The sequence below is a fragment of the Ursus americanus genome, chromosome 32 (genome assembly GCF_024610735.1).
Source record: "Ursus americanus isolate L20-20 chromosome 32, mUrsAme1.1.p, whole genome shotgun sequence".
Classification (NCBI taxonomy): Eukaryota; Metazoa; Chordata; class Mammalia; order Carnivora; family Ursidae; genus Ursus; species Ursus americanus.
In genome coordinates this window covers 22,337,132-22,357,689 of record NC_142158.1, presented here as the reverse complement: position 1 = coordinate 22,357,689, position 20,558 = coordinate 22,337,132, and the positions used below count along the sequence as shown (strand labels likewise).

The following is a 20,558-nucleotide window of genomic DNA, read 5'->3' as shown; positions in this document are numbered from 1 at the left end:
AGTAGAATCACCCTTGGACTAGAGCCACCTACCTCAAAATGCCGTTCCGCTCACGTGTCAACACTTGTGTGCAAAGTACGAAGCCATAAAAAGGAATCCTGTTTTCATATTGTATTTTGACATGTACATATGTATATGTGGACGTTCAAAGAATGGATTTTTTTTTCCAACATGGAATGCTTTCTATTTAACAAGACTTCCAGGTAACCTTGACTGTACAGTGCAAAGGCACCAAACCACTTTAGATTCCACATCTTCCTGATTCTGTATTCAATTAGGTGCCAAATACAAACTCTAATTCTTATGCTCTTACGCAGTGTTTAATTGTACAGATTCCATAAAAAATCACTTAATATAAAGAAAACAAATACTCTCTTTTATTGCCACACTAAATACTTTTGCCAGCAAATGCTTTTGGGGGTGCTTTTTATTTATGGATTTTTCACAATGCCGGAGAGCTTTTGTCTTTTTTAGTGCTTTATATTTATAGTTGTGGGATGATCATTTTCTGGTTGGTTTCACATTGAGCTCTTTTAGAACTAGTTGGAGTAGTAATAGTTTCACACAGTTTATACTTTCTCCCCCTGAGTCCTATGTTAAATCTTTTTCACTCTCTCAGTGACACTGCAGTATATTATGCTATACATTCCTAGGCTATTAACTTTGGGCATTGCTAATGATTTCTTTTATATATATATATACAGCACATAAAACATGTAAATGTTTCTTACTAAAACAAGAAACTCAAAACACAATCAACCCTATCAGCAAAAAAAAAAAAAAAAAAAAAAAAAAGAAAGAAAAAAAAAGAGAGAGAGAGCTGGAGATTTTTTTTTTTTTTCAAATAAGATTGTAAGAGAGAAACGGGTTTGTAAAATCCCAGTATTTGGAAAACAAAGTAAATTATAAAAGACCCCTAAAGGGAGAGATTTCGTTTTCTTAAAAAACAGCTTGCTTGGTATTCCATTCCTATACTTAAAATCTTTTTAAAAAGTAACACATTTGAAAAATCAGCAATAGCAACATTACAGGGTTTTTGTTTTCTGGGGTTTTTTTGTTTTTTGTTTTTTCGTTTGTTTGGGTTTTTTTTTGATTAGAAGAAAATGTCTGAGTCTTTGTGAGAAGGCAGAAATGAAGAACAGGAAAGAATTTCAAAGTCACCTTGACCCCCACATCATTCCCCTCAAATACTTGTAAAGGAGCCTGGGGTAAGTTCTAGCTGCTCAAAGTCTATGAGGATTTAACCCGAGGGCGATATGTAAAAAGTAGCTGGGAAACAGGTACCCTTATGTGCCAAGCTTTAAGGGAGCAGGGTGATTCAGAAAGCGCCCCCCCCCCAAAAGCAAGAAATGGAACCGATGAGAACAATAGCAACCAATATTTGCACCTCCACAAGGAGTCTTTGGAAGCCACTGACTCCTGGCATACTTTATAGTTTGGCTTTCTTGAGAGTCCAGCTTTTGAACAAACAGGATGATTCAGAAAACACCTTTCACAGAGGTTTAAACACCCAAATTGGCCATTTTCAGGCCAAGCAGTGAATGGCTGAAGAATGGGATAGGATGGATGGGATGGAGGAGGGAGAACAAAGAGAAGTGGGGGAAGATGAGGAGTCCCAAGTGAGGGGAAGGAGAAGGAAGAGAGGAGAGGGGAGAGAAATAATTGGATAGGTTGCGGGATGAGGCGGGTAGGGGGGTAGGAATAGGGGAAAGAAAACTGGAGGAGAGGGGAGGTCAGGTTTCACCTAAGCCTAATCCATGCCTAGAACTACAAAGCTCGTGGTATGGTACATAGAAAAATGAGAACAGATTTTTTTTTCTGCTTAATGCACTAAGGGGGATAGAAGAAACGTTTACAAAATATTTACTGAGGTTGCCCCAGCAGCATGCAGACATCCACATCTGGCTGGGTTCTTCCCTGCCCTGATTTACTCCCCTTGGGGCAATGGAAGGAAGAGACACTGCAAGCAGCCTCGTTCTTTGTCCTTGCAGATGTTCATCTGCTTCCAGAAAATGGTGTCCTAGAGGCGCAAGGTCAGCAGACAGGAAGTGAGGTCAATGTCAGGTTTCCATGCCAGGAACAGGACCTCTGGGTTCATTACAGGGTTACTGCTGGTCAAACCCCAACACTGCTCACTGAGCCAGTCGGTAGGTAGGCCAGTCCCACATCAACTCCCTCCCGGAATTTTGACACCATGAGCCCCTTCTGGTGGAAAAAGGCTGCAGAGAAACAGAGATCAAAGCAACAAACAAACACAAACAAAAGACACACCAAAAAAGCAAAAACAAACAAAAAAGCCCCATAATTGTTACATAACTTTTAATTCTCTTTTTAAATAAATACATTTATGATGACTATTCAGAGTTCTTAAATTTCCCAGATTAAGGATCTGGTTCACTGGTAGAGAGATACATTTCCAAAATAAAACCAGACACTTTCTGAAAAGCCGCATGTTCAAGGTTAACGCTACGGTGTATACCTTAGCCTTTTTGAACCCTCAGCAGAGAGCTAATCAGTGCATCTGTTGTCTCCTGGAAACCAAGAAGGAAAACAATCAGTTCAGTTCTCTTCCCTGGGCTGGGGGAGTGAGCTGGAAAGAAGGGAGCCTATGAATACACGGGAAGCCCGCAAGCCGGAACACACAGGTTAGCACCGCCTGGCTGACCTAACCCACAGGTGCGCGGTTGCCAGGTAACACTGGGGCCTCGGGGTTCTTTAAGAAGCCCTGCAGTTGGGCTGGGAGAGGTGTGGGCATGGCCTGGGGCGGTGGTGGGGGCAGGGCAAGCGGAGTCACTCTCAGGGCAGCTGGCGGTGCAACTGCTTCTCACCTGTGTGGCAAGTGGAAACAAGCCGGGCTTGGCCCTGAATGGCTGTCCTTTCTCCGCTGCCTGGGCGCTGAAAGCGCTCTGATTAGCGGTGATGGTGCAGAAAGGAGAAGAAAACCAAACCGTGCTGTGCGTTATATAAAGCATGCCATGTTTTCTTCTTACATATATATACTTATAAACAAAACACCACTTCTGCCCTTTATAAAGTTGCATTCTAAAAATTCCTCTTCATCTCGGGCAAGTTTATAGGGCACATTTTCACACGTGTGAAGTGCAAAAGGATCTTTGGAAAGAGCCGTGAACTGGTTGAAAACACCTTGAATCTAGTCCACATTGCTGCTTCACCTTCCATGTTAGCTGGGAGTCAAGGCTCTTTTGAGATTCACATAGAATTTGCTCAAATCCCTATGCGTTGTGGGAAACCCAGCATTCCTTTCAGTCTCTTTAGGGATTCTTGAGGATTTACAACTAAATCCTCTAGGATTTACCTTCTAGGACCCCTACTTCCTTCTTGCATAGATTTAATTCCGATCCTGAGTTACACAGTCCCTTGTATGTGGTCTGCATATAGTCTACCATTTCCTAAACCATTTATCTGGCAAATTTGTAAATCTGGACTGCCTTGTTCCCAAATAATACCAGATGTGAAAGGATCTGCTTGGTCCTAAGCTAATGTTGATTTGTCTTTTAGTGGGTAATAGTGGGTAATTTGAGTACTCTTAGGATCTGTAAGCTTTCGGTGAATGGACAGGTGCAACATGAAAACGGTGCCCAGCAGAATGGGTGGTGGTCCTCACCTGGAATTCATTTACAAAGACAGGTCCAATGGTTAAGAGCCAGCATCTTTCAGAGTCTGTTGGTGAGACAGTTAGGTTTCAGAGAAGGGTGAATATTGGGATAATGCATGGCCTGTCTTGACAGCTATGTCTTTACCAAGCATAGGGCCTTACTTTTTCACCTTGGGATATCCATCTGTTCCTGAATCTGTTTAGGGTGAAGAAAAGATGAGTTATCTAATAAGGCTTTAGGAAAGCTTAGAACTGGAGGCTGAAGCAGAGGCGGCCAAGCTGCACTGTCACCACCTGGAATCAGGCAGGCAAATGGGGAGATCATGCAGGCCAACCTTTCTAGCCCAAGGGCTATCATTCCACTTTATATGTTTGAGTCATTGTGAGGAGAGAAAGATTTATGGGCATTCTTTCAACACTTACTCAACAAATATTTACTGAACCCTACCCTATTCTGAGCTCTGCGGTGTATTCAGAAACTGGGACTGGAAACAAGTCATTCTTTCTTAATTTTCTGAAACACTACTCTTTGACTGCCTATGGATCACATCCATGTATTGATTGAACGCTTACATGTGTAAAGGTATTATAGTGTTGATATTGTCAATATTTAAAAAAAAAGTCAAAAGCAAATAAACTCTTACATACACAGCACTCAAGACTGGGGAAGAGATGATATGAGGCCCTTATAAGAAGCCAATCCAACCTATTGCCCTGGATTCTGAGATCATAGGATCATAGGGTCTCAGCATCAAATGCATATTTGAAAAGATGTCTTTTGAAGAAAACCACAAGTATTTGCATAGTGGTGTTACTAGTTCAGTAATGTCATTTGTCCTATTCGATCATAACCAACTTGAGGATCTGATTGGTAAAGAGGCCTAGTTCATTAGGAAGATGCCATACTTGGCAGGTGAAAATGTGGTCTTTGGTAACAGTCATCACTCATGAGGTTATATCTCCAATGTGTGAACGAGAAAAATGCAACTTTTGTAAAGCCTTTGGCACCCTTCCGGAGGTTCATACAATGCCAAAGATGAAGAACGTCTCTTTCTGCATGTGTCACCTCTCTTTAGGAGTGTCCCTTATCCCACTGAAGTGAGAAGACATGGCTTCCAGTGCAGCTCACAGAGCTTGGTCGGCTCTCTGAAAGAATTGTGTTGTGCTGGTTCTAGGACTGTGTTACTCAACTTTTCAAAGGTCAAAACTTCTACAGTGCTTTTTCATTCTACCTTCCAGAGAAGCCAAACCAGACAAATAGATGCTGACCACCTGTAGATCTCTGTTACAAAGGCAATAGATATATGAAATATGCTTTATCAAACTGCTTATGATCCTTTATGCCAATGTTTTGGAAATTTTAGCAGTTTTCTTAACTTGGGGAGCCATACTCCAGTTTGCCTTGGGTAGTCCCAGTTTCCTCTTGCAGTAGCGTAAATATTATGAGCATGTGCTCCTTTTATTCTCATACATGTCCTAGTTTGAAGGATAAAGTATATGGTCGCCTTATTCTTAACTTGGATCCTAATCTCCCACTAGTTGAGAATAGCTCTTCCAGGATCATTCCCACTTTGTCTATATATAGTTATGTGAATTTGGATAAGTCATCTACTTTTCCCATGGTTTTGTATGGTCCTTAAAATAATGGGGTTGTGTGGACGGATATTATCTACTTCCTCTGTAGTTCCAGTGCTCACGTCGAGTGTTAATCATATCAATCAAATTACTTTGGTTACCTTTGGAGGAACCCATTTTTCTCTCTGAATGAGGTGGGATAACTAGGTGTTGGAGGGTCTTTCATAATCCATAACTCGGTGGTGGAGGTGGGGGATCCTTCATTCTATTCTAGGAAGTTTAAGTTTCCTGCTAGACAAAGGAAAGCGACAAGGTTTGTCAAAAAGGTTTGCTATGACGAAATATTTGCTTCAAAAATGTGTACAATAGTAATCCGGGTAAGGGGCACCTGGGTGGTGCAGTTGTTAAGCGACTGCCTTTGGCTCAGGGCGTGATCCCGGCGTTCTGGGATCGAGCCCCGCGTCAGGCTCCCCCTCTGGGAGCCTGCTTCTTCCTCTCCCACTCCCCCTGCTTGTGTTCCCTCTCTCGCTGGCTGTCTCTCTGTCACATAAATAAATAAATAAATAAATAAATAAATAAATAAATAAATAAATATCTTAAAAAAATAATAATCCGGTGAGAAGAAATGGGAACTCCAGCAAAAAATTTGATGGTTATATCTCTGTGTCTGGGGAAGTTGTGAAACTAACATCTTCCTGAGCTCCAGTGGGATAGAAGAACTTCTCTTCTGAGTGAATGTCAATCAAGTTTCTATCTCCTCTACTCAAATATCTCAAATTTAGGTCGTTGGTATAGTATTTCCTTGGTTCTCATCTTTCAATATGGTTTTGCACGTGCTATTAAAAAATACCACTGCATCCCGGGGCAGTATGTCTTTCAGTGATGGACCCAGTGATTCCCATGTGTTAGTTTATAAATTGTTAACTGCTTTGGGATTCATAGGGATGAGAGATGCTTTATTTATTGTCCTTTGAGATGAAAGATGCATAATTTATAACACGAGGATTACTATTTTATTTACTCTTGTGATGCTGAAATCGCATTCTGTTCTAGTGATGGAATTGCAGAAGAATCTTGTTTAATTTGTGGGCAAGTGGTTTATTAAAAGCTTTGGTGTTGGAAGGTCTGGCTACACAAGAGTGGGTGTTGTATGAAGGAAGCAGTATGATCCTTTTGTTGTTACACAAAGGCTTTATTCTCCTGGTCCCAAGCGTTAGTAAGATGTTAAGCATGTGTGCATGATGTAAAGATGTTGGCTCTGTTGTGTGTTCATGCAGGCTTATGATGACGTAATTAGGTACATTCTGTAAAAGTACCTTAAAATATCACAGCTCTAGACTTTGCAGGGTCTTCTCTTCCGGTGGGCCTAGGACCTTTGCATGGCATTATTGTACGTTTCCAGTATCCAAAATTATCCACAAGTACATGTGTAGGAAAATGTCAGCTTCCTGGTAGATAGACCCTTTAGAATTTCCTTGGCTGGAAATCTTCACTTTGCAGCCTTGTAGGGAAGGCTAGTTTTGTTTGTTTGTTTGCTTCCTTTTAACTACAAAGGTGTGGTTCACTTCTTGGCAGCCAGGTTTGGGACAGCTTCTCTAATTTTTAAAAAATATTTGTCCTGTGTCATCTCTGCAACAGACAGATTGGAGAGAGCCATGGATTTGTGTGTGGATTGGGGTGCTGCAGGCATGTTGAAGTTGTTTCCCTGGTTATTCCACCAAGCTATCCTTCCTTTTGAGGGGCTGATGTCACGTATGCAACTTAGGGATCACAGCAATGGTGGAAATTTTGGAAAGAAGAGAAGAGGGAATAGCTCTCAGCTTCTTCTTTTTCCTTCTTTTCATTTATTTATCAGAGGAAAAGCACTTGCCTTTTGACTGGTGGCCAAATAGCAATAGTAGGAAAGGAAAGAGATCTATAGATGGATGGTCCCAGAGGCTGGAGGGTAGCCATGCACGAAGAACCTACCGTGAACGTCACAGAATACCCAAGGAGACAGTTGAACCTAAGCCAGAATTTTCCTTCTTAAAATGATCTCACCAGTTTGGTTGCATGATTCTGTTTTATTGGAATATGTATTTGCTTTCTTACCTGCAGTTTGAAGTTTCTAAGAATGTTCTGTTGGGAATACAGAAAGTATTTCTAGAAACTGTAATGCCCTTGCCCTCCATCCCCGGTGCAGAGAAATGTGAGATTATCTATCTATCTATCTATCTATCTATCTATCTATCTATCTATCTATCATCTATCTATCATCTATCTATCTATCTATCTATCTATCTATCTATCTATCTATCATCTATCATCTATCTATCTATCTATCTATCTATCTATCTATCTATCTATCATCTATCTATCTATGTTTCTATTTAACTGTAGAAGCCAATGAAGGAATTGAAGATATAACTAATAACTCTCTTTGTGTCTGTGGAAAACCCTGACATAAGGTAAGAAGGACTGGCAATTATGTTTTCTCTGGGGACAGAAATGGACTTCAGCTAAGGTGATGGATTAGAATTAGGTATAGGAAAGTCCTTTCCACCCGAGTCAGTCTATCACAGGTGCCGGGTTTTATATGACATGTTTCTCTGGATGCCTATTTCTCTCATTGCCAGCATTATTGAAGTGATAGTTGTTTTAGCAAAGGACAGGTATTGACCTATCTGGAATGACTTAAAGAATATGTGATTTGGGGCATTCAAACATGCTGCTTTGAAGACCTGTAATGACTTCTGATTTACCCTCAGGTCCAAGGCTCGGGCTTGGGACCATGAGGCCTTGCAGCCTGCACAGGTGGAACCCAAGGCAGCAGCCCATGCTGGGGTCAGTTATCACTGTGAATATAAAGGATCACAGGACATAGGTATACCCAGCTTCCTGGTGGTTGGCCCAGAGCCATTGGACCCTGCAGTCAAGGATTCTGTCCCCCAAGAATGCCCCCTCCTCTCACCGTCCCATCTCCTGCTTGCCCTTGACCACCTGGAGGGTTCATCCCTGGAACTGATGAGGGAATAGGTGGGTCCAGCAAATGTTGGAGACAGAGAGCCCCTTCCTTCCTGAGCTCTGGCCTCTGCCCCCCTTCCTGCAGCGTCCAAATGCATTCTGACTATAAGCAGCGAGTGTGGGGCTTTCAGCTCTGTCCCATCTATTTGCAAACACCCCAGGCTGGTGCCAGGACAAAAACCCCATTTCCTTAGCAGCAACAGCAAGGCATTTTTCTGTTCAACAAACTTGGGACGTTTTCAGAAACACAAGATCAAACTAAAAAATTTTGTAATCTTCTTACTACTGTGGACAGAGGAACCTAACAAACAAACAAACAGTGCTCTACCTTATCAGAACTTAAAAGCATATTTATTATATCAAAAGGCAAATTTTCTATTTCTTCAAACCGTGTATGGCATATTTTTCACATTTTTTTTCCTTGAGGTTTTTAAAACATTTACCTAGTGATGTGTGCTTGCCTTTGTTTCTTTTCCTTGCTGTTATTCTCATTTTTGCACTAAATCAGCCTCTGGAGGATAATGTGAACGTGTTTGCTTGTGGCTTTGAGAACTTGCCCCGGCCGTTCAGCATGGCTTCCAGTCACCACAGGGTTAATAGAGCTGCTTTCAGTATAGCCATATATTATTAAGGCTGTGACAAATACATTTGTGTTTTATCACTTGTGATGAATGTTTCATTTTGTCGAAATCATTTCTAATTCTGGAAAATAAATGCTCACCCAAGAGAGGCACGTGGCATCTTTCTGAACCTCACAAAAAGGGAAAAGCATTTTGTTCTGTAAGAGAGGACAGTCTGCTCCCTGAAGGCTTACTGGTCATCTCAGGAATGAAGGTCTATGTTCTTTTTCTTTTCTTTTTAAAAACATCTGCAGGGTATAAGCAATACATACCACTATCCCACACTCTACTTAGCTGAGGGCTTGGCTTTCAGTTGATGGAGTCCTAGGACATTGGAACTTTACCTTTATTTTATAGATACCATTATTTTATAAATGAGAAATACAAGGCTCAGAAAAACTTGTCCAGGGCCATCTAGCTATTTAATTGAAGAAATAAGACTTGAAAATTGTTTCTTTTCTCCTTCATTACTATATTTTACTCATGTAAATTTGTTTTATTTGTTTTAAAGCATGTTCTCTTTATGCCACCTGTTCTAGAGCATAGAAAAAAAATATTGTCTCCATTAGGCAGAAGCAAAGCAGAGACACTGGGTGGTAAAGAGATTCAAGGTCCAGGTCCAGAGATACTCAGTAGCGTCACCTGTAATAGTAATGTATACACCATGAGAAAAGCCCTGTATAAATCCCTGTAGATGCATCTGGGTTGCAAGTATAGGTTTTTAGGACCACCATAGATTGAGACAATCACTGATGGTTGTATTCTCCCCAACATTGGGCCTTCAGCCTTGAGCCCTGTTATAAAATGAGCTATGCAAATCCTACATCAAATCAATCAATAAATAGGTATGCATTTTCTGCTTCTCTGTAGAAGACCTGCCAAGTACCTAATCATCACCTATAAAAGAGAAGATAATGTTTCCCTGTCTTTGCTGAACTGCCTGCCTGCCTATTGCTCTAATTTTGCAGCATTTAGTGGGCAGCTCTGATAAAACAAGAGAGAAGGAAACATAAGATCTGCCTGTTTGGAGCAGTTGCTCTCCTATGTCGAAGAGAGCCTTTATATAAACTCAGCACAGATGAAGGACAAGGTGACACAGAAAAAGGGATCGCCTGTGAAGTTCAGACCTAAGAACTTACAAATTGCTTGGAGCTTCATTGGAACATAAAGCTATTCCCCAGGGTGTCTGCTGTTGCCTGGCTTTGCCTCTGAGATACCTCCCTGAGGATGACCTCCGTTTCCAAGGCAGAGCCTGCAGTGTTCTGTGACTGTTGCAGAAACTGATGGTATGTTTAGCCTCCTAGGCAGGCAGAAACATACGAAGAATGGTCTTATGCAGCAGAGTCCTCAGGTTCTCTCCCAAACTTCTAAAGGTCCTGATTGCTCTTGTGTTCTCTGCTTTCAGTTAACGAATGTGTATTGATGATGTAAGACCCAAGTTGGAATTGGGACAGACCCTAGATTTTTTTATGTGTTGTCTATAGCAGATCAGGAATTTCACATAGCTTGCTTTCTTGTGGTTTAATTAAAAGCTCTCAACTCTGAGGTAGAGATTAATGTCCCATTTAAGTGGAGGCTCAGAAAGGAGGTGTGGCCGCATTCCCACAGATGAGATATAAGATTACCATTCGTCCCAGTTGCCATGGATAATTACTGACAGACCTTCACTGGACTCTCAGTACCACGTGTAATCAATGCATTATATGATCACCCTAGTTAATTCGCACCAGAATTGATCTCATGCAAAATTATGGAGTGCCTCTTTGGGCCTTTCTTGTATCATGGATCAGACCTCCTCCATTCCTCCCTCCTGGCAACATAATTTCTCAGACTCGCCTCTGTGTGATCTGAACTCATTCTGTCTCAGCTGGTTAGTCATTGGTTGCTGTTAAATCTCAGTGTGGCTATTGTCCTATAGGCATCCTTCATCCACAAAGCAGCCAAGAGTTCCCAACCACTCCACTCTACAAACTTCAGTCCAGCCACCACCTCCTCGTTCACAGAACAATGTGAAAGCTTCTGGGTATGAAGCAGTCATTAGGATTATCCCTTGTCATTGTGTCCTTGTGTCGTTTCTTCTCTGTGCTTCCATAGAACTCTATATATGCCTTTCCCTCTGTGATTCATAACGTTGCAAGGTGATTGCTTGCTTATCTATCTTTCCTACAATATTATGAAATTGTAAAGAGCCAAGATAGGGTGATGTTAATGCATTCTCAGTACCTAGCAGAGTGCCTAAAATAAAATAAAATAAGATGAAACAAAATGAAATAAAATAAAAAATAAAATAAAAAAATGATTATAAAATAAAATGGAAGTCTTGACAAATAAGTAGGAGAATCCGTTTTTTTGCTGCTTTCCCTTATTCTCCCAATTCTGTTTTTGTTTTGTTTGTTGTTTGTTTGTTTAACACAAACAGAAATTTATTGTCTCACAGTTCTAGAGCCTGGAAGTGTGGAACCTAGGGGTCCTCAGAATCAGACTCTCTCTGAAACCTATAACGGAGAATCCTTGGTGCCTCTTCCTAGCTTGCAGAGATGGTGGGCAATCACATGGCCTCCTCCTGTGAGCACGTGCGTGCTGGGAGTCTTGTAACTTTCTGAGTGCTGACTCTCTTCCAAGACTTTCGTTCATCAACTTTGTTTTTGCTCTTCAACTTCCAAGGATTTCTTGATTCCCCACTATCTACTGAGTCTTTTGTTTCACTACATTCCCTGGTATTTATATTGTTATGATGTTGGTCTTTCTTCCTTGCTGTGAATCTACTTTGCAACCCGACTTTGCAGCAGGTCCGACTGTTAGAATACCCAGACTCCACTGGACACAAGCACTGCTCGCCTGTGTGGTCTGCTTTGACTCCTGATATCTGTCCAAACTCCACTTCTTCTCTCCTCTTTGCAACACTGGATCTTGGAGTTAAAAGACATGGCTTTGAACCCTAGCTCCATATCCTAGCTGTGTGACTTGTGTCCTAGCCTCTTGAACCCCCATTCCACATCCATGGAAAACAGGGAGTAACAATACCCTCCTCTCAAGAATGAATGACATAACATATATAGAAGGACTTTGCAAATCATCACCAAACTGCTTCTGCCACATCCACAATTAGGGGGCAGGCCATTGCTGCTTTGCACTAGTTGAAAGAAGGTTCTTAAACACAGAAAATCCCCCTTCAACCATAATAACAAGGCTCTCCTAAAGCAAAGAGTGAACGCATTAAGATTTGGCATATCACCTTGGAAAGATGGCCAACTCTGGACTAGATCATGTTTGGAACCGGTGAGAACTGCTGTTTTATAGTTTGCTAAATTTAGATCTGTGAGACACATCGAGTTAAAGATTGAATGTTCTCTAAACTTAGAATCATGTTTGTAAATTATTTTAAAATCAGTATCTTAGAATTCTAAGCAGTTCTGGGTGTTTCAGCCTGACAATGTGTTTGTTACATCATATAACGAGTACAGAAATTACAAACAATGGGCTTACACACATTAGTGTTGGTCTGCAAGAGCCTTTAGAAACAGTTAGGGAAAAAAAAAAAAAAAGGAATTAAGCCAGACACAGCAGTGCCTATCTTGAGTAAAGTCTTAGTATTAAAATTTTAGATGAAAAGGCCTTAAAATCTCAGAGAATTCTGCCCAGTGGAATTTGGAAATATCTTCCAAATTTTATTTATTTCATCCTCAAATTATTCCAACCGTGTTTCTGTTTTGTAAAATAGAGAGCTCACAACATTGATATTTTCTGTAAAAGAAGAATGCTATTTTTAAGAATATAACTCTTTTCTCCTTTGTGGGAAGGTTTCAGAGATTGTAGTCAAGGGAACTGCTTGTAGAAAATATTAAATGAATAAGAAAGTCTGACACTCCCAAGTATAATTACAGATATTAAAATGCTGTATTAATAATAATTTTAAGTGTTTATAAATAAATAAGTTGTAAAATAAATAAGTCCCAGAGATGAAAAAGCGTAGCATAGGGAATAGTCAATAATATTATGCTAATTTTGTATGGTAACAGATGGCAACTACGTTTATCGCGGTGAGCATTTTATAACGTATGGAATTGTTGAATCTCTATGCCTCACACCTGAAACCAGTATATGTCAACTATACTTCAGCTAAAAACTTTTAAAAAGAGTTTGAATTTTTTTCTAACTTAGATTTTTTTTTTAAGATTTTGTTTATTTATTGGAGAGAGTGAGAGAGAGAGATAGCGAGAGAGATAGTGAGAGAGAGAGAGCATGGGCAGGGGGAGAGGGAGAAGCAGACTCCCCGCTGAACAGGGAACCCAACATGGGACTCAATCCCAGCACCCTAAGATGGTGACCTGAGCCAAGGGCAGATGCGTAACCGACTGAGCCACCCAGCACCCCTAACTTATATGCTTTTTTTAAAACTTGTATGCTTTTTAAAGTACTTGCGAGCGTTGGTCTTCAGTTGCAAATGCACTTGAAATGCATACTAAGCTAAAGTGGTTTAGAAGGTTTTGAAATCTGGGGGCCGATGATGGTTGTGTTTTAAATACCTCTCGTGGTACAGACATGACTTCTATGTTTTACTTTGCTGCACTATTTCATAAATCATAATCCTCGCTCACGATCAGAGTATGTTGCTTCGCGCTGGCTAAATAATAGTGCAAAGCTTTCGAAGAGCTTGTGTAATGTCTAGAACATCCCCCACTAAAGGTGTGTACATTTTTGGAAGCCCTGTGCTCTGGTCAAAATGGTCCAAGGGAGTTAGAGGATCATTGTGCTGACTGTGGCACATGCAAGTTTAAGGATACTTCAAATATTTATTTTTAATCCATGCTTCAGCTCGTTCCCATGCTATATGCATGGTCTTGCAATGGTAAACTAGTTAAGCATGATTGATGGGAAAGAACTATATGCATTGAAGGAGTCCTATAACTGGAAGAGGTAATGCTACAGTCATGAGCTGGGAAGCTTTTTCTAGAAAGGGCTAGATAGTAAATAGTTTTGATTTTAAAGGCCATATGATCTCTTTTGCAATGACTCGGTTCTGCTGTCGTGGTGTGAAATCAGCCATACACAGTTTGTAAGCGAATAAGATCAAAGTGTTCCAATTAAACTTTATAAAAACAGACAACAGGGCAGATTTGGGCTGCAGGTTGTGATTTGCTCACACCTGTTCTAAGCAGTAGCTTTGTCACTGCTTATAATTTTTTTACCTCTTTTTCTCCACAGAGAGGATTCAGACCAACATAGAAGATTGGAGAGATGTTTAATAATCCTAAGAACTCAAGACAAGGCCTCCGATTTGGTGCTGTAGCGGAAAGAGCAGCTTTGGGAGAGAGTAAGTGATTGCCTTTCTCATCCTACAGGCCTTATTCAGAACACACAAACAGCTGAGGTGAGAAATTAACCCAAGAAGACAAGGTGCCCTTCTCCTTGGATGAGTCTCAAAACCCCTCCTCTTCAGTAGTTACTGAGGAGTTGGCTGTCCACGGACGGATTGTCTGTGAACCGAACAGAGACATGAGTCGAAATCCGGGGAAAATGGAGTCAGTTTCTAGGATTGAGGCAGCGCGGTGCTGAGTGGCTGGTGACTCACTTCGTCTCACCTCCTCTTCCTGTGGCTTAAATGTAAGTCTTTTTCTGCTTGTTTTCACATGCGGAGAAAGGGAAAAGGGGGGGAGGTGTGGCTAAAATAAATAATTGAAGATGACCTTGGAAGAAGAAAGGATAGAGTGGCAGAAATGGCACCAAAAAAAATAAATAATAAATAAAAATTAAAAAATAAAAAGATGAGGAAATAGAAAATGTGAGGCAAATCTGGCTCTAAGGAGAGATTCTGAATAAGTGGAATTATTTGGGGCACCACCATTTTTGCTTCCTTTGCTCTATCCCACTACTCCCAGCACCCATCATTAGTGCCACTTGATGGACCCCAAAACCATCTCCCTGCCTCGGGCAGGGCTTATACCTCCAGGCTTCTCTTCTCTTTCCCCTCCTTCCTCTCTTCAAAATTTTCAGATAATCTCAGACAGATTATAAAAGGAAGGGCAGTCATTTTTATATTAAATGTGGAATGATCGATAGCCCCCAAATTAATCTGTAGCTTATGACATTCAGGAAGCGTCGCAAGATCATTTCAAGCAGAGAGGAATTCCATGGAATCCCTTCAGCGACGCCAAAGAAACCAGGAGTGCTTGCTTTTGGGTCAGTACAGGTACCCGCTGCCAATATCGGTTACAAAAGCAAAACCCGAAGCGTGAAACTCTTGTAGCTCAATAGTCATCTGCTTCTCTAGATTCTTAAGGTCACCCTTCCTTTCAGCATCCAAACATGGCGCCCGGAGACGCCACCCCATACCAGGAGGAAAATACCGTTGATGTTCCTAGAGGTTTCAGGGGGATAGAAATCTCGATGGGCCTATTTACCGATTTCCTTTGCTCAACATTGCTTGCCGTATCGGGAGATTCCTTTTCTCTTTCTGGCCCAATCTCCCCCATGGTGAACACCACCCTGATTTCTTCATTCCCTTGTGAATAATTTGTGGGAACAGTCTGGTGTATGGCAGACTTTTTCTCAGGTTGGCAGTGATGGTGGGCAATTATAATACATTACCTTGTGGATGTCAATTTAAATTTAATATTAGATATTACAGTCTCAATAGTCATTTCTTTCTTTTTTAAAGATTTGTTTATTTGAGAGAGAGAGAGTGTGTGTGTGTGTGTGTGTGTGTGTGCACGAGCAGGGAGAGAGTGTCAAGTAGACTCTGTGTTGAGTGCATGGGGCTTGATCTCACCATGCACTCACCGTGGGGCTTGATCTCACGATTCTTGAGATCATGACCTGAGCTGAAATCAAGAGTCTGATGCTCAACTGACTGAGCCACCCAGGTCCCCTCAATAGTCATTTCTGATAATAGGAGGTGAGCTTTCTCAGGACCATTACCTTGATACTACAGCTCTTCTTTCCTGGCTTCCTGGCTCATTCTCACATGCCTATTACCTCTTTTATTCCTGTGCCCTTGGTCCTCTCTTTCTATAATATTTTTTCACCTTCTATACAGAGCGATTTCATTCTTTATTTTTCAAACCTTCTTCTAAAGGTGGCGAGGGGCTTTCCATCCACACATATACACAGAAAGATTATCGAAGTAATTCTTTAAATACAGAGCTTTCTCCCAAATACGAATTATGCCATCACCCTAGAGTGAAAAAAAAAAAGATGCAGTCAGCTTTTGTGTAATAATAGCAATTTTAATTATTGACTCTCTGATAATCTACCTTTTTATCATTTCTACTTTTTGAAATCTTCAGCATCTCAAAATCTTAAACAGTGGAGCTGTTTTCTGCTCTCTCCTTCTTGAAGTTCTTACATATTTTGGTTTCCATGGCATCACACTTGCTTGGATTTTTGAAACTCATTGAGCATTTCTCTTCCATTTTATTTCCTGTTGTTTTTTCTTTTTTCCTGATCACCAAGCCCAATGATTATTGGTCAAAATAAAAGATGCAAGGGGCGCTTGGATGGCTCAGTTGGTTAAGCCTCCAGCTCTTGATTTCAGCTCAGGTCATGATCTCAGGGTTGTGAGATGGAGCCCCGTGTTGGGCTCCACACTCAGCAAGGAGTATGCTTGAGATTCTTTCTCTTCCTCTCCCTCTGCTCCTCCCCTTTTGCACTCTTGCTCTCCCCATCTCCAATAAATAAATAAATAAATAAATAAATAAATAAATAAATAAAACCTTTAAAAATAATAAAGGCTGTAGTCTCAGTGTCAGGTAAGTTCACAGAAGTCAGAGAGGGTCCCAAAAGCCAACAGGCAAAATTATCGAACCCATTATTCATCTCTGACCATTCCCACATTTAATCAAAATGTACAACTCAGTGTGTATCTGGCTATTTGTTTCACTTTTCAAATGATAGGCTCTGTTAACACTTTTCATGCTTTACCTCCTCTTCACTTGTCCATTTGCCAGTGGTTATAAAGCATTCAGTAATTCAAGCTGGTAATACTGCATTATCGTTGAAATATCTGTGTCTACATAAAAAACTAATGATGTACTGTATGGTGACTAACATAACATAATAAAATAAATAAGACATTAAATTAAATTAGATTAAAAAAAAAAAAAAGAAATATCTCTGCCCCTGTCCCTGAGATTCAGATGACAACTGGGTCCTTGTCACATTTTCATTCCCAACATCCTCACTTCTGTCTTTTCCTTTCTATTTCAGTTGCCAACACTCTGCTCCAGCCCTGTATTGTCTTAATCATCTCCAGTTAACCATGGAGACACAAAAGTCTTCTATTGTCCCAGTAGTGAACAAGGAGAATGGATCCTTGAAACTTAGTGAACACAGTGTTGTTTCACTACAGAATTTCCGTATCACACGAGCATGCTGTTACTTTTGATACGATAGAATCTGATAAGTGTTTTTAATGGGATAAAGCAAAATTTATCTGAATTCCTCTCCCAGTTAACTGGCCAGTTGAGAGTTGTGCCCTGGCTGGACTTCAGGAAGCTGGGTCTAGTGTGGAAATGGACAGGGAGGACTGCTAGATATGGAATGAACTGAAAACAAAACAGGAATCTGGTGAACACAAGCTATGGAACTTGCCTCGTGTGGGAGAGGACTCCAGCAGGGTGAGGTGGTAGATGGCCTGCTACTCAAAGTTACCTACAAGCCCATGTGCATAATGTCCTTTGGTGCTAAGGACCAGAAGTACAAGTCACTTGAAAGAAAATGGGGATGATTATAAGAACACATGTGGCCTGAAACTGAAGTCAGAAACCCAACACATATGTGGCATCTTACTCTATTAATTCTATTAATCATTAATAAATACTTATGCCATTCACTGTTGTAGTCAATAAAGATGCAACAATAAATAAGACAGTCAAAGCTTCCTCTTCTCTCATGGAATTATGTTCTGGTGGGAGGAGGTAGATAATGAAACAGGAAATAACCTAATAACAAGGAAGGAATGAAACAGGCCAGTGGGGTAGAGAATGACTAGAAGGATCTTATTGTAGATTGGATGGTAAGGGGACAAGTACTATTTATGCTGAGTTCTGAATAATAAGCAGAAGGAGTCAACTGTGGACAGGAGTTCATCCTAGATAGATAGAGAATGACTAGAAGGATCTTATTGTAGATTGGATGGTAAGGGGACAAGTACTATTTATGCTGAGTTCTGAATAATAAGCAGAAGGAGTCAACCGTGGACAGGAGTTCATCCTAGATAGATAGAGAATGACTAGAAGGATCTTATTGTAGATTGGATGGTAAGGGGACAAGTACTATTTATGCTGAGTTCTGAATAATAAGCAGAAGGAGTCAACCGTGGACAGGAGTTCATCCTAGATAGGAAACACAACAGTCTGAGACAGGAACAAAAACAACACCAAAAACAAAATAAAAAATTCAGTATGATCAGAACATAGGGAGGACCATGAGAGTGGACAGAGATGAGATGTGAGAGATAGGCAAATGTCAGATGTTTGGAGGCTTTTGGCAGGAGAACAGTGTGTGAGTTTAATTTAAATGGGAAACCTTTGATGGATTGTACGGAGAGGAGTGACACTCTAATTTTTTTAACTCCCTTCATGGCCCATAGCATCACTGTGATAACAATTCTACTCCTCTATTGCTCATCTTCTCTGTTTCCCTTTTCTTTGTGAATGGCAGTATTTTTCACTCAAAATTCCAGAGGAAGCCAAGTAATTGACTAGTAATTAATTACCCTTAATCTCGCTACCTCGTGAGTTGCTGGGTGAACCATGGATGGGCCACTCTTGGGTCAATTTCCAAGTTTTGGTACTAGCAGTGGACATACCTGTTCAGAGGAAAACTTAGCTGCTTCTATGAATTGGGAGTTCAGAACAGGTGCATTTCAACCAGAATGGATAGAGTGTCAGGAAAGGGAGACTGATGTGTTCAATTCATACCTTCTTCTGCATGCTTAAAATTAAATAGCAAACTAATTAAAAGTAATTGAAGTAAAATGCATGTAATACTGTGTATTACATTATATAATTGTAATATTTTCTATATATTATTAATATGGTATATATTTTACATGCATAAAATAGTTGTATCATATAAAATTATTTACTTTCTGGTCTACAGATTATATTTTCCTAGAAAACAGGGATAATGGTTTATGTTAAATCAGACCCAGTTTTCTTGGCCCTAGATGCATGTCTGGCAACATGGCTAAAAGAGATTAGCTCACGGTTTGTAGTCCTTGATGGAGATGTCTTTGTGCATCTTTTTGGCAGCTCTGCAGATAATCTGCCCATATACATCTGGTGTATTGCTGTGAAATGTTGCACTCATCACATCTAAAACACCTGTTCCTTGTTACTTTCCTTGCTGAGAAATAAGTAGTTTACATTTTATCTTACCCACATACTTTTGATGTGTCTTAGAGATCCTGGATCAATCTACTCAGTCATAGGTTAATCTAACACCCATGGAATAAAAAGATGCCCCTAGGATACCAAGCAAGATACTGACGAGGCCCAGAATAGAACCTGTGTATTTCATTTTCTATTTCAACAATTTTTATAATTGTGTCTGGAGATGCAAAGGTGAGTGGGGGGAAATAAAATAATGCAACATGTGGGAAAACTGAAATGTAGGAATTGACTTTGGTTGGAGAAAGGCAGCTGTGGAGATAATTAAGGGGGAAATACCACGTTGAGAAAAAGAGAAAATGGGATGGAAAATGAGTACAAGAAAAAGGAAGTGTCCAATATGACCCATACAGCATTTGGAAGTCAATGTAATCCCTTTAAATCTTAAGAGAATTTTTTAATATGGCAATGTTTTAACTAGCTTGATTTCTTTGAAGGACTTTTGTCATGAAAGTGAGAAGTAATCAAGGATTTTCTTGACTGTGGTTCTCTAACTGATTTAAATGGAGTGCCTTGACTCATCTATGATTGCCTGATGGTTTCCCAAGGTGGATGTGGAGTAAAGCAGGCTTATTGACCAGGAGAGCTATAACCCTTGAGTCAGCAATTGTCTGGGCCCTGTTGGATGATCAGAGTTCAGTAGGAGCCTTCAGGATTCTCTTTCTTCTTATCTACTATGCTTTCAGCAATTCTTCCTATAGGGCTTTGCTTTGAGGACTAAAGAAACAGAATCCTTTGGGTGTTTACTCTCTACAAAAAATATTCTGTTGTTTCATAGATATGATATGCTGCTCTAGGCATGGATTGACAGACTTGTTCTATAAAGAGTCAGATAGTAAATATTTCCAAGATTTGCTAACCATACTTACTGTTGTGGGCCAATACACAGTTGCAACTACTCAACTCTACCAATGTAGTGTAAAAGATACAAAAAGGTTTATGATACATAAAGGAGTATAACTGTACTCCAACGAATCTTATTTACAAAACTAGTTTATGCACATTGGAAATTTTCAAGCTAGAAGAGCAAAAAGAAAATAGAATAAAGAAAACCGAAGAAAGCCTAAGGACTTATGGGATACAATCAACTGAATTAATATATGCATGATGGTAGTCTCAGAAAGAGAAGAGAGAGAAATGGGCAGATAGCTTATTTGAAGAAATAATGTCCCAAAACTTTTCAAGTTTGAGAAGAATAATAGACATACAAATTTAAGAAGCTCAATGAACTCTAGCTATGAAAAACTCAAAGAAATTCACATCAAGATGCATTATAATCAAGCTGTCAAAAGTTACAGACAAAGAGAGAATCTTAAAAGCAGCAAGAGGAAAGTGGCTGATCATGTATAAGGA

At 40.2% G+C, this 20,558-nt stretch overlaps 1 protein-coding gene across 2 annotated transcripts in view; it reads left to right on the top strand.

The window, feature by feature from the left end:
* The window catches only part of LOC148107327 (uncharacterized), a 176,686-nt gene extending 161,348 nt beyond the window's left edge, over positions 1 to 15,338 (top strand). For both annotated transcript variants that reach the window (XR_015722569.1, XM_087857981.1), the window contains one exon: positions 14,020 to 15,338. Coding sequence is in view for 1 of the 2 variants with exons in the window: in XM_087857981.1 (XP_087714107.1) it covers positions 14,020 to 14,040 (21 nt within the window). In the remaining variant the exon portion in view is untranslated. The remainder of the gene's footprint in view (positions 1 to 14,019) is intronic.
* The last annotated feature ends 5,220 nt before the right edge of the window (positions 15,339 to 20,558 follow it).